At 46.5% G+C, this 12,990-nt stretch overlaps 1 protein-coding gene across 3 annotated transcripts in view; it reads left to right on the top strand.

Annotated features, from left to right (window-relative positions):
• Positions 1 to 12,990, top strand: part of LOC140718964 (potassium channel subfamily K member 6-like) — a 49,485-nt gene that overhangs the window by 17,971 nt on the left and 18,524 nt on the right. For 2 of the 3 annotated variants that reach the window (XM_073033278.1, XM_073033267.1), the window contains exon 3: positions 8,812 to 9,047. In XM_073033278.1, the coding sequence (XP_072889379.1) occupies positions 8,812 to 9,032 (221 nt within the window). In that variant the 3' untranslated portion in view covers positions 9,033 to 9,047. Of the gene's footprint in view, positions 1 to 8,811; positions 10,928 to 12,990 lie in introns of those variants that run through there. The other variant, XM_073033260.1, reaches the window with a different exon arrangement.

Below are 12,990 nucleotides of genomic sequence, written 5' to 3'. Positions count from 1 at the left end.
TCCAAACCTGGGGATTACTTCATTTGTCAGGAATTTCACCACTGTCTTTATCATGTCTACGTAATCGATCATTAAATGTTTAAATGGTCCTTCAGGTACGGGAATGTGGCCTATTGGGGTTGTAATTCCCTTCTGAACATTATTTTGTGCGCATACCTCGCACCGTGATAAGACAAAGTCCACTGAAGCCTGTAAATAAGGTGACCAAAAACCATCCTTCTTTATTTTCCTTATCACTTCCCCCTTTGCACAATGGTCAATCCCATGCGCTTCTGAAATCAGAATCGTCAGTAGAGGGGTGGGCGCTACCAACAAGCCGTCTTCCGTGCTCCACAAGCCTTCCGGGTTCTGCTTGGCCCCCCTTTTTCTCCACATTGTCTGTTCTGCCAAAGTTGCCTTACCTTGTATTTCAATTAGGTCCTCCACGTCAGGTTCTGGAGTTAGGCTTACCTGGGGGGCAATGACAGCTGATGTACACCCAGACGCTTTTCTAGCTGCCTCGTCCGCAGCTTGATTTCCCTTTGTTATTACATCGTTAACCTCTCTGCGTCCACACTGCCCCGAACAAATGGCATACTCCGTGAGCATATGCTGAATCAGTATAGGTGTCTACTTTCTCACCTTCCATCATTTCACACGCAGCTGTCAGAGCTTTGAGTTCTGCTAGTTGGGCGGAACACGGTTGGGGACAGGACTCCATCCTAATAATCTTATAGCTCGACTGATCCTGTTGCACCACTGAGAATCCTGCGTGATTTCCATCATAGTCCCTATAACAAGAGCCGTCTACGAACAGAACCTGTTTATCTATCTCCTCTAGTGGTTTTGACCGTAGATCTGCTCTCAATTTGGCAAATGCCATCGTCTTCCCTACACAATCATGGGGTTCTCCTTCATAGTCTAAAGGGACAAAATCGGCTATATTACTGGTAGTGCATCTCTGTATAGTTATGTCAGGAAATGTCAATAGCATCTGATACGCTGCTATCCTGGCTGGTGTCAACACAAATTTCCCTTTTTCCAGCAGTTCTGCTACTTTGTGGTGCTGACTGCAATTCCTGCTTAATAGTACTGAAAGCTATCTCCGCCTCTCCATTCCACTGTAAGCCGTTCTTTAAATTAGTATGTCCTGCTTCTTTCATTATCTCTCTTAAAGGTGCCACAATCTCAGCATATTCTCCTATCCAATCTGAGCTGTACCCTGCCATTCCCAAAAATGTCATCATCTGCCCTACAGTCTGGGGTTTTGGGGCCTTAGCTATTGCCTCAATCTGATCTGGTGCTATCGCCTTCACTCCCTTGGATATTACCCTGCCTAAGTACTCCACTTGCTGCGTGCAGAATTGCAGTTTCTTTTTGGATACTTTATGTCCTCTGTGCGCTAGCTTCTCTAACAGAGTTACAGTGTCCTGCTTACACTGTTCCTCGCTGTGGGAGCAAATCAACAGGTCATCCACATACTGTAACAATGTACTTTCCAATGGCATGCCCTCTAGGTCTGCCTTCAATACCTGATTAAAAATGTGTGGTGAATGTTTAAATCCTTGCGGCATTCTGGTATAGGTATACTGGGCGCCTCTGTAGGTAAATGCAAACAAATACTAAGCACTCCTATTTAAGCAACCCCTGCACTGTCGACGCTATTCCTTCTTTATTTTCTGGTCTTAGTGGGTATCGTGGTCTCCTGGGTGGAATTGCTCCTCTCTTTAGCTTTATTTCCACCGGACTAGCTGTTTTTATTTTCCCTACGTCCGCGTCATGCTGTGACCACAGAATAGGCGGCAACTCATCTAACCTTTTATCTTTCTGCTGGCCTCTTTCCTTTCCCAGCAAGGGCATGTGTGGTTGGGGAGTTATTTCGACCTCTCTCACTGTCCCTACCATATCTACACTTACCATTATTTTAATACAATTGTTGTCTTCTGATATCCACACCTCTGGCGTGATTTTCCTCCACACTGTTACGGTTTCAGCACTCTTAACTAAAGGTCCTAAGTCTTTAGACTGATATCCCTTATTTGTCACCAACGTTACGTGGGGCGCAGCCTCCGGTATCCTGTACCATTTTTCTAAAAAGGTGTTCCACTTAACTTGTAGAGCTGCCCCTTGCTTTCCAATCATCACAGCCTCCCCTTCCAGGTGCTGCTGGGTACATACCTCCAGGTGCCACCGCTCCTCTAACTCCCTGTTCTGAGTCTCGTCAAAAATCACTGTACAATGTAGCTCAGATTTGGGCATTACAGCCCTGGGTAATATAACCTGCACGCCCTTTTTCCATTTTTCCCAGGTTTCCTGAATCTGATCTGCGATGTCTCCTATCCAAAAGGCATTAGCCTTCTTGTCGTCTTGCACTATCAATTGAACCCCTGCTCTTTTCACACTCAGCCCATTTCTGGTGCATTCTAATTTTAATTCCAGTTTCAACAAGACATCTCTGCCAAACAAATTAATCGGAGTTCCTTTAAGTACTAGCACCGGCAAAACAATTTCTTTACTTCCCATTCTCAACCGCACTGGAGCCGTGCCCTGTGTTAACTGTGTTTTCCCGATAACCCTACCGTCTTAATAAACTTTCCTGACATGGGAAGGTGAAGGGCATACTGTGGCTGGCTGATTACATTCCCAGCACAATCTCTCTACCTCTCTTTCCCACTGTCTTCTCACTGGTCTCCTTTGCCCATAGCTCCTCTGTCCCCCTCCTTGGGACTTCCAGTCCTGTCTGGGCTGTTTGAATTTAGTTTGTTCCTGATAGAACATTTGTGGGGATGCTCCCTCAAAGTTAATTATTGGCATGGGGTTTTCCAGCCCTTGTCTTACAGTATGATCGGCCCCTCCATATAGCAGTGTTTTGTCCAGTTCGATGGCTGTACTCGAACCGGTGGTTGTTGGCAGCATCTTTTTATTTTTCTCTTTTTCCTTCTTTTTGAGTTCTTCGAGCTGCATTTGTGTTAACTTTCTTTGCACCTCTTCCTGCTGCTCAGTCAACCTTTGTTTGTCTTTCCGGTATTTCTCAACGGCATGGACTACGTGGTCTCTAAATTCTTGTGGGGTCTTTGACGTTAGCCCAACCACCTCCTCCAGTTTGGATTTTACTTGTGGCGGCATTGCATCCAAAATGCTATGTCGGAACAGTGAGGTCATAAATAAGCTATTCTCCACCTCTTGCTCAGTCTCCAGTCTCCACCTTTTCAACTGGTTTTCTACGTAGGCTGCTGGGTTTTCAGTGTCTCCCATTGGATCCCCTTTTAAGGCTTTGGGGTCCACTTTGGGCGGATAAAGCTTTCTGAGGGCCTGCCATACCCTCTGTCTCACTCTGTCAAACCCGTCTCCATCAGTTCTTGGGTCGTTCGAGTTTACTATGCCAGCCATTTCCATTAGTTCGTTAAATTTGGAGGTTCCCATCAACCTTATCAACAGTGCCTTCAAATCTCCCATAGCCAATAATCGTCCCGCTGTTTCTTCCTCAAAGGCTCTCATCCATTTCCCTGCTCCTTCATGTAAATTCGGCAGAGTGGTTTTCAGCCCTTCTAGGACCTGGGATCCCCAAGGGATATACTGCACTTGTCCTGATCCTTTAACTAACAACGGCATCATTCTTCCTCCTCCTTCCCACCTGCCCTGGCTTTCCTCCTCCCCTGACTCCCCATCTGTCTCTGGGTATGTCTTTACTGCCTCCCACACAAATGTCTCCGGGGTTCTGCTCTTCCCTCGGTCTCCCTGTGGAGTCCTTCCTTTCTGTCTTGATTCAATGCCTGGTGGGCCCCTTGAATATTTTTCACATCTCTCCTGGTAATCCCATTTTTGTAACTTATCTGACTCTCTCTCTACTTCCGCAAGCCGCTCCCCTACTGCCTCCTTCTGTCCTTCTAGGCTTCTGCCCTCTACCTCTTCCCCATAAATTCTCACACCCTCTCTCTCTCTCCACTTAACTCTTGCTCCTCAAATGAGTCACCTTCTCTAGTCTGTTTATTCCTATGGTATAATCGGTACTCCTCATATTCCTTCGCCTCCCTCAAGTATATCATCCGTTCAATCTGTTCTTGCATTTCTCTCTGTACCTGTTCTATCTTTATCTTTTCTGCCTGCATCTCCTGCCATATCGCCGCTTTTTCCTTCTCATATTGTTTTTTCTCCTCCTCATTATCCCAAACCTGTACTTCTCCCTGCATGTTTACTGTTCCCGTTAGCAGGGGGCACTGCTTAGGGGTTCCTTCCTCATTATAGGGAGGAGGGTTTTCTGTTGCCAGCCTCTCACTGTACACTGTACCTTTCTCTCTCTCTCTCTCTCTCTCTCTCTCTCTCTCTCTCTCTCTCTCACACACACACACACACACACACACACACACACACACACACACACACACACACACACACACACACACACACACACACACACACACACACACACACACACACACACACACACACACACACACACACACACACACACACACACAGTTTCTCCAGCACCTCTGTATCTTTCTCACTTGCAATCAATATTCTACCTGTCCTCCTCAGCCTTTCTCCCTCCGTTCTAAAGAGTTTTAGCACTTCCATTTCTTGTTCTCTTTTTTGCTCCCTTTTCTTAGATTTATCTTTTGATTTGTACTTTTTAGTTAGTTCCTCCATTTCTTCGCACAAACTTACATCAAATGTTCCTTCTTTTGGCCACTTTGTGACCAGGTTTTTGGTTCTTTTTTCCCATTTTTCTGAAGTTTTTTGTGATCTCATTTTGAAAAAATGGGAATTTTTTGCTCAGAATCTCTACTGCTATTCCTTTACCTGTCATGTTATTCTCTCTTGTTAATGTACTTTTGTCCCTACTTCTATTCTAACACCTCGCCCGAGCAGACCCTTCTTCTCTCAAGGCGGTAACCGCGAGGACTTTTTTCCCTAACTCTATTCTAACACCTCGCCCGAGCAGACCCTTCTCTCAAGGCGGTAACCGCGAGGACTTTTTTTCCCTAACTCTATTCTAACACCTCGCCCGAGCAGACCCTTCTCTCAAGGCGGTAACCGCGAGGACTTTCTTCCCTAACTCTATTCTAACACCTCGCCCGAGCAGACCCTTCTCTCAAGGCGGTAACCGCGAGGACTTTTTTTCCCTAACTCTATTCTAACACCTCGCCCGAGCAGACCCTTCTCTCAAGGCGGTAACCGCGAGGACTTTTTTCCCTAATTCTATTCTAACACCTCGCCCGAGCAGACCCTTCTCTCAAGGCGGTAACCGCGAGGACTTTTTCTTAACGTATTAACTTATTTGTACTTACCCTCACTGCAGTGTTCTTGAGCAATCCTCTGAGCCTCCTCCGTTAACCCCCAATTCTGCCAGATTCTTTGGACCGGAGAGACCCTTTGGCAGCGGTTCCACACTTCCGAGACTCCAAGACCTCCTCAAAGCCAACAGAATTCTTAGTCCAAATTGTCGCAAAAAAGCGCTTTCCTTTTGTTTTGGGTGCACCCATAATTCTGTTAGCCTTGTGGGGGTCCCTAGAGGACCGGGAAGCGTTCCCAATCTGCCGTTTCCCTTCCGCGGGTCTCTGCCCGATCCTGTTCGTGACGCCAATTATGTCGTGGTTTTTCGTGCTTTTCAAATGACCAGGAGACGCAGAAGATTCTTCAAGAAGGGTTAAACTTTAATTTGCAAATCAAAGCTGAGACAGTCATTGAGCTGGTCGCTGACTGCCTCCCGATTCTCGGATACAGCCGCTTTTTAAGGCAAACCTGGTTTAGCTGCATTAACATATCCAAGCGGTGCATATCACAGTTACTATTGTTTTTACCTATTGACGTATTTGTTCTAGTCGACTATATAGTTTTAATTACACAGCAGACCTGTTCAAAGCAAAATATCCCTACATATTGTCTCTACATTGCTTTAGTTACACAGCCGACAAGTTCAAAGCAAAATATCCCTACATGTTGTCTCTACATTGCTTTACTACGCAGTCGACAAGTTCAAAGCAAAATATCCCTGAGTTACTTTTCATTAACACATATTGTCTCTACATTCAATTGGATACCTGATTAGCATATATTAACACATCATTGTCCTTTAGCATTTCACACAGTTTTGGTTACACAGCAACTTCACAGCTGGCGACCGCTCCCAGCCACCTCTCCCTAGCATATACCAACACACCATAGTTTTTAGCATTAAGTTTTATACTCCATAAAGTTTTATACTCCATAATAGTCATATTCTCCAATATTATCTGCTTCCATTTCTTTATCCTCCCTATCCCCTCAGCTCCTTCATTCCCTACTCAGTTAATATTTTGCCATTTCACATCATTTCTTGGTCTCTACCCTACTCCCCCGGCTTTCTCTACCACCCCGTCATATTGTGTTGCCACTTCAGGGACCTATGGGCTTGGACTTGGGGGTTGAGAGTCAAAATATATCAGCCATGATTGTATGGAGGAGCAGACTCCAAATTGCCTAGTTCTGTAATTCTGTTCCCATGTCTCGTGGTCATATGGACCCAAAGATCTCTCTGATTGCAATACCATTAGAGGTCTTACAATTAATCGTATTCTCTCCCTTACAATTGACCTCTCACTGTGCATATTCCTGTTAAACCTCAAACACGCCAGGAAATGTGGTCAGCGCGCGGACTTGCAGGGGGGGGAAGGTCCTTAAATACAGGAGGCTTCCAAGGTTACCAGAAATAGCAGTAAGGCTGAGAAAAGGAAGCATTTTGGACTTGGCAAAGTTGGACTGAGGAATTTGTGGAGAGCAGGAATGTGGAGCAGAAAGTGCAGCATGGGATCAAATAAGGGAGTTGGGGAGCGTAGCGGGGAACAGTGGGCGGAGAAGGTGACCCAATGGGAAGGGGATGCAGCTGATGGCCAGATGGAGAGGTTTGAGGAGGGGATCGAAACGGGGGAATGGGGGCTAGGGTCGATCAGGAAGAAAGTGAACAGGGTCAGACTTGGAGCCGGTTACCGGAAGCTAGAGAATGCAATGTTCATGCCATCAGGTTGTAGCCCCTTCTCTCAGAGACATGAGAGACATTGCAGGTGCTGGACTCCGGAGCAACACACAAAAAGCTAGAGGAACTGAGCAGGTCAGGTAGCATCTGTGATGGGAAATGGATAGTCAATGCTTCAGGTCGAGACCCTTCATCTGGACTGGAAAGGAAGAGGGTCAATAGCCGAGATGGAGGGAAGGGATGGAGCAGGAGCTGGATTTAGTTGAGGATGGGGCTAATAGATGGAGGAAAGGGGAGTGGGAATAGCAACAGAGGCTGGGAGGTGATAGGTGGAGGTGATACACCTCAGAGATCTGCGGATGCTGGAAATCCAGAGCAACATTCAGGCTGTGAGGCTGATGTGAGAACATCCTTCAGGAGGATGAACCCATGGAAAGCATCTGGCCCAGACGGGATATCTGGCCACACACTAAAGACCTGGGTTGATCAACATGCTGGAGTGTTCACCGACATCTTTAAACTTTCGGTTTAGTAGTCAGAGGTACCCATCTACAAGCAGGCTTCAATTATACTGGTGCCCAAGAAAAAAGTGGTAGCCTGTCTCAGTGACTATCATCCGGGAGTATTTACATCTGTGTGTGTTTTGCAAGGTTGGAGATGAAACACGTTAACCCTCCCTGAGAAGGGACTTCAGTCCATTCCATTTTGCCTACTGGCTTAACAGGTCAACAGCAAATCATTGGCTCCTCACTCAACCCTGGAACATCTAGACAGCAAAAATTAGTGACTTCAGGAGAAGGAAATTGCCCTCATTGGGAGATCAGAGGTGGAGAGGGTCGGCAACTTTAAATTCCTCAGTGTTATCATTTCAGAGACCTGTCCTGGACCAGCACATAAGTGCCATGATGAAGAAAGCATGATAGCACCTCTACTTCCTTCGAAGTTTGTGAAGATTCAGCGTGACATCTAAAACTTCAACAAACTTCTATAGATGTGTGGCGGAGAGTACATTGACTGGTTGCATCATGGCCTGATGTGGAAACACCAACGCCCTTGAGAGGAAAATCCTGAAAAAGGTAGTGAATACAACTCGTGTAAAGTGCTCCCCACCTCTGAGCACATCTACACGAAGTGTTGTCACAGGAAGCCAGCATCCATCACCAGGGACCCCAATCCCCAGGTCATGCTCTCTTTGTGCTGCTGCTATCAGGAAGGAGGCACAGGAGCCTCAGGACTCACACCAGCAAGTTCAGGAACAGTTACTACTCCTCAACTATCAGGCTCTTGAACCAAAGAGGATAACTTCACTCAACTTTAATCACCCCAAATTTGAACTGTTCCCACAACCTATGAACTCACTTTCAAGGATTCTTCACGTCATATTTTTGATGTTTATTTATTTATTTGTTTTGTATTTACACAGTTTGCTGTCTCTTGCACAATAGTTGTTTGTCTGTTCTGTTGGGTGCAGTCTTATATCGATTCTGTTGTTTCTTGGATTTATTGAGTATGCTCACAATAAAACAAATCTCAGGTTGTACATGGTGACGTATATGTACTTTGATAATAAATTTACTTTGAATTTGAAAGTGCTGTAGCCAGACAGGCAGCATCTATGGAGGGAATAATGAGTCCTGATGGAGGTTCGCAGTCCAAAATGTTGACTGTTTGTTCATCTCCATTGATGCTGCCTGACTTGCTGAGTTCCTCCAGCATCTTATGTGTGCTGCTCTGGAATTTCTAAACCTGCCGAATCTCTTGTGCTTGAGGATTGAATGCTTCAGTAAGATCACCCATCATTGTACTTCAGGGCTCAGAGAGTACATATCGAGTGTGTCTAACCTCTCCTGTGTGTGTTTCCCTCTCTCTCCCTGCAGTCTTCCTCCTCTGTGGCCTGGTCATGATGCTGCTCGTCCTGCACACAGTCCACGCCGCAGCAGGCCTCCACGGCTTGACCCAGATTTTCTACCTGCCTCCGGCCGAAGACGAGGAGGACGAGACCGAAGGGACCGTCCTGCAGCTGCAGCACCCCTTGCCCTCACAGAGCCTGGCCGAGCACCCTTCCTACAAGAGCATTTTACCCTCCGAGAACCGGTGATAGTGGGAGAGGCAGGTGAGCGGTGCGAGCTGGCCAGGACTGGGGGCGGATGTACATGTCCCTGACTCTATACAACATCCAGCAGTACAGCACAGTACAGGTCCTTCATCCCACTGTGTTGTGCCAACCCATTAACCGACTTAACGCTTCCCTCCCATATAACCCTTCATTTCTCTTTCATCTGTGTGCCTATCTAAGCTGCCTATTGTATTGGTCTCTGCCTCTTCCCCCAGTGCATTCCATGTACTTGCCACTCTTTGAAAACACCCCGATAATCCATCTGCTTTAAAATTATACCCTCTCGTATTCACCTTTTCCACCCTTGAAAAAAGTTTCATGTTATCCACTCTACCTATGCCTCTTATCATCTTATACACCTCTACGAGTTACCTCTCATTCTCCTGTGCTCCAAAGAGGAAAAAAAAAGCCCCAGCTTACTCAACCTTTCCTCATAAGACATGCTCTCTGATCCAGGTAGCGTCCTGGTAAATCTCTTCTGCACTTTCTCGAAACTTCCACATCCTTTAAATAAATAAGGTGACCAGAATTAATCACAAGTGTGGTCTATCCAGAGTTTGATAGAGCTGCAATATTACTTAGTGGCTCTTGAACTTAGTCCCCTGACCAATGAAGGCTAACACACCGTAAACCTTCTTGACCACTCAATCAACTTGTGCGGGAACTTTGAGGGATCTGTGGACCCTAAGATCTCTCTGTTCCTCCACACTACTGAGAATCCTACCATTAACCTGTACTCTACCTTCAAGTTCGAACTTCTAAAGTGTATCACCACACTTTTCCAGATTGAACTGCATCTGCCACTTCCCAGCCCAGCTTTGCATCCTGTTGTAAACAACGACAACCCTCTACACTATCCACTAGTCCACCAACATAATCAACTGGAACAAATGGAGGAGGAAGATTGGGCCACTCGGCCCATTGAATGCTACGCAATTCAGTAACGTTATAGTTGATCCCATCTCAACTTTAACACCACTGTCTCTCCACCCACTGCAGTTTAAATGCTCCTTTGATTCTGACTTCAATATATCTCGTGATCTCATGATCCTTGGGGAGCTGAAGTTCTCTCTCGTACCTATCTCGAATGAGAGCCCTGTTATTCTGAGTTCATCTCCACTTGCCCACTCTGAAAGGGAAACCATCTTCTCAGTATTCTCTTCTATAGAGTCTCGTACGTGTTATAAAGACCAGCTCTCATTCTTCTAAGCTCCGTTCAGTGGGCTGATATTTCTGGGGTTGGGAGGGGAGGGGTTGACTTGTTCCTCCATCTTGCTGCTAGCATCTTCTACTTCGCCCAGTTTTGACCTCTACTGTTTTCCCCGGATGACCTTGGATCGATAGTCCTAGGATTTTTGGGCTCTCTCCCCTCCCTCAGGCTCCCAGCACGACCGGAACCACCGCCTTGAAGCCCTGTGGGTGGTCGGAATGCCAACTTTCCAGAACCTAGGCTTGTTTATGGACCAGTTGGGCTGTAGGACCTGTTTTCGAGTCGTAAAGGCTGCCTCCAATTGAATCAATGTCCACGTTTGCCTGTAAAAGGCATGTCTCTCATCCCACTTGCACTAGGGGTAATTGAGAATAATTAGCGACGTCTCCAAAATACCGGAGGATAGGTGGGGAATCAGAGGGGGAGCCAGTGGGGACGCAGGAGAGAAGAGGTTACAGGAGGAGTCTCAGTGGGTTGAATGGACCTCAGGTGTGTTGGTTGTTAGTGCAAATGACTGTATGTTTCGATTTACTTGTGATAAGTTAATCTTGAATCTTGTGTCACGAGGAACTAGACTAGTTTACGGTCAGGATTAGCATCAAGAAAACATAAAGCAACATGCTTAAGTATTGCTGCAATTGCTGTTCCCTCCTCGGTTATCCACAATCCTTGAGGAATTCAGGGATTAATGTCTGAGATGTCAGAGTCATATTCTACGGCCCACCAAGTCTGTGCTGATCATCAATCAGAGTCAGGCTTTCATCACTGACAAACGCTGTTGATTTGGGGCAGCAGTACTACATAGAATATACTGTAAGTTACAATAAGGAATATAGAAAAAAAATTCAATAATCAGTGCAGAAAGAGAGCAAATTAGTGAGGTAGTGTTTGTGGATTCCCGTTCATGAATCTGATGGCAGAAGAGAAGAAGCTGTTCATAAAATGTCTGTTTACACTAATCCTATATTATTCCAATCAGCTGCTCAGAGATTCTACAACTCGCCCACATACCAGAGGCAATTCTACCACTCACCCACCTACCAGAGGCAATTCTACCACTTGCCCACATACCGGGACAATTCTACCACTCACCCACCTATTAGAGGCAATTCTACCACTTGCCCACATACCCAGACAATTCTACCACTCACCCACCTATTAGAGGCAATTCTACCACTTGCCCACATACCGGGACAATTCTACCACTCACCCACCTACCAGAGGCAATTCTACCACTTGCCCACATACCGGGACAATTCTACCACTTGCCCACATACCTGGACAATTCTACCACTCACCCACCTATTAGAGGCAATTCTACCACTCACCCACCTATTAGAGGCAATTCTACCACTTGCCCACATACCCAGACAATTCTACCACTTGCCCACATACCCAGACAATTCTACCACTCACCCACCTATTAGAGGCAATTCTACCACTCACCCACCTATTAGAGGCAATTCTACCACTTGCCCACATACCCAGACAATTCTACCACTTGCCCACATACCCAGACAATTCTACCACTCACCCACCTATTAGAGGCAATTCTACCACTCACCCACCTATTAGAGGCAATTCTACCACTTGCCCACATACCCAGACAATTCTACCACTTGCCCACATACCCAGACAATTCTACCACTCACCCACCTATTAGAGGCAATTCTACCACTCACCCACCTATTAGAGGCAATTCTACCACTTGCCCACATACCCAGACAATTCTACCACTTGCCCACATACCCAGACAATTCTACCACTCACCCACCTATTAGAGGCAATTCTACCACTCATCCACCTATTAGAGGCAATTCTACCACTTGCCCACATACCCAGACAATTCTACCACTTGCCCACATACCCAGACAATTCTACCACTCACCCACCTATTAGAGGCAATTCTACCACTTGCCCACATACCTGGACAATTCTACCACTTGCCCACATACCCAGACAATTCTACCACTTGCCCACATACCCAGACAATTCTACCACTCACCCACCTATTAGAGGCAATTCTACCACTTGCCCACATACCGGGACAATTCTACCACTCACCCACCTACCAGAGGCAATTCTACCACTTGCCCACATACCCAGACAATTCTACCACTTGCCCACATACCCAGACAATTCTACCACTCACCCACCTACCAGAGGCAATTCTACCACTTGCCCACATACCCAGACAATTCTACCACTTGCCCACATACCCAGACAATTCTACCACTTGCCCACCTACCAGAGGCAATTCTACCACTTGCCCACCTACCAGAGGCAATTCTACCACTTGCCCACATACCCAGACAATTCTACCCCTTGCCCACATACCCAGACAATTCTACCACTCACCCACCTACCAGAGGCAATTCTACCACTTGCCCACCTACCAGAGGCAATTCTACCACTTGCCCACCTACCAGAGGCAATTCTACCACTTGCCCACATACCCAGACAATTCTACCACTTGCCCACATACCCAGACAATTCTACCACTCACCCACCTACCAGAGGCAATTCTACCACTCACCCACCTACCAGAGGCAATTCTACCACTTGCCCACATACCCAGACAATTCTACCACTCACCCACCTACCAGAGGCAATTCTACCACTTGCCCACATACCCGGACAATTCTACCACTTGCCCACATACCGGGACAATTCTACCACTCACCCACCTACCAGAGGCAATTCTACCACTTGCCCACATACCCGGACAAT

The sequence above is a fragment of the Hemitrygon akajei genome, chromosome 2, assembly GCF_048418815.1.
Source record: "Hemitrygon akajei chromosome 2, sHemAka1.3, whole genome shotgun sequence".
NCBI classification, from domain to species: Eukaryota; Metazoa; Chordata; class Chondrichthyes; order Myliobatiformes; family Dasyatidae; genus Hemitrygon; species Hemitrygon akajei.
The sequence above is the reverse complement of the archived record's forward strand: the minus strand, read 5'-3'. Positions and strand labels throughout refer to the sequence as shown.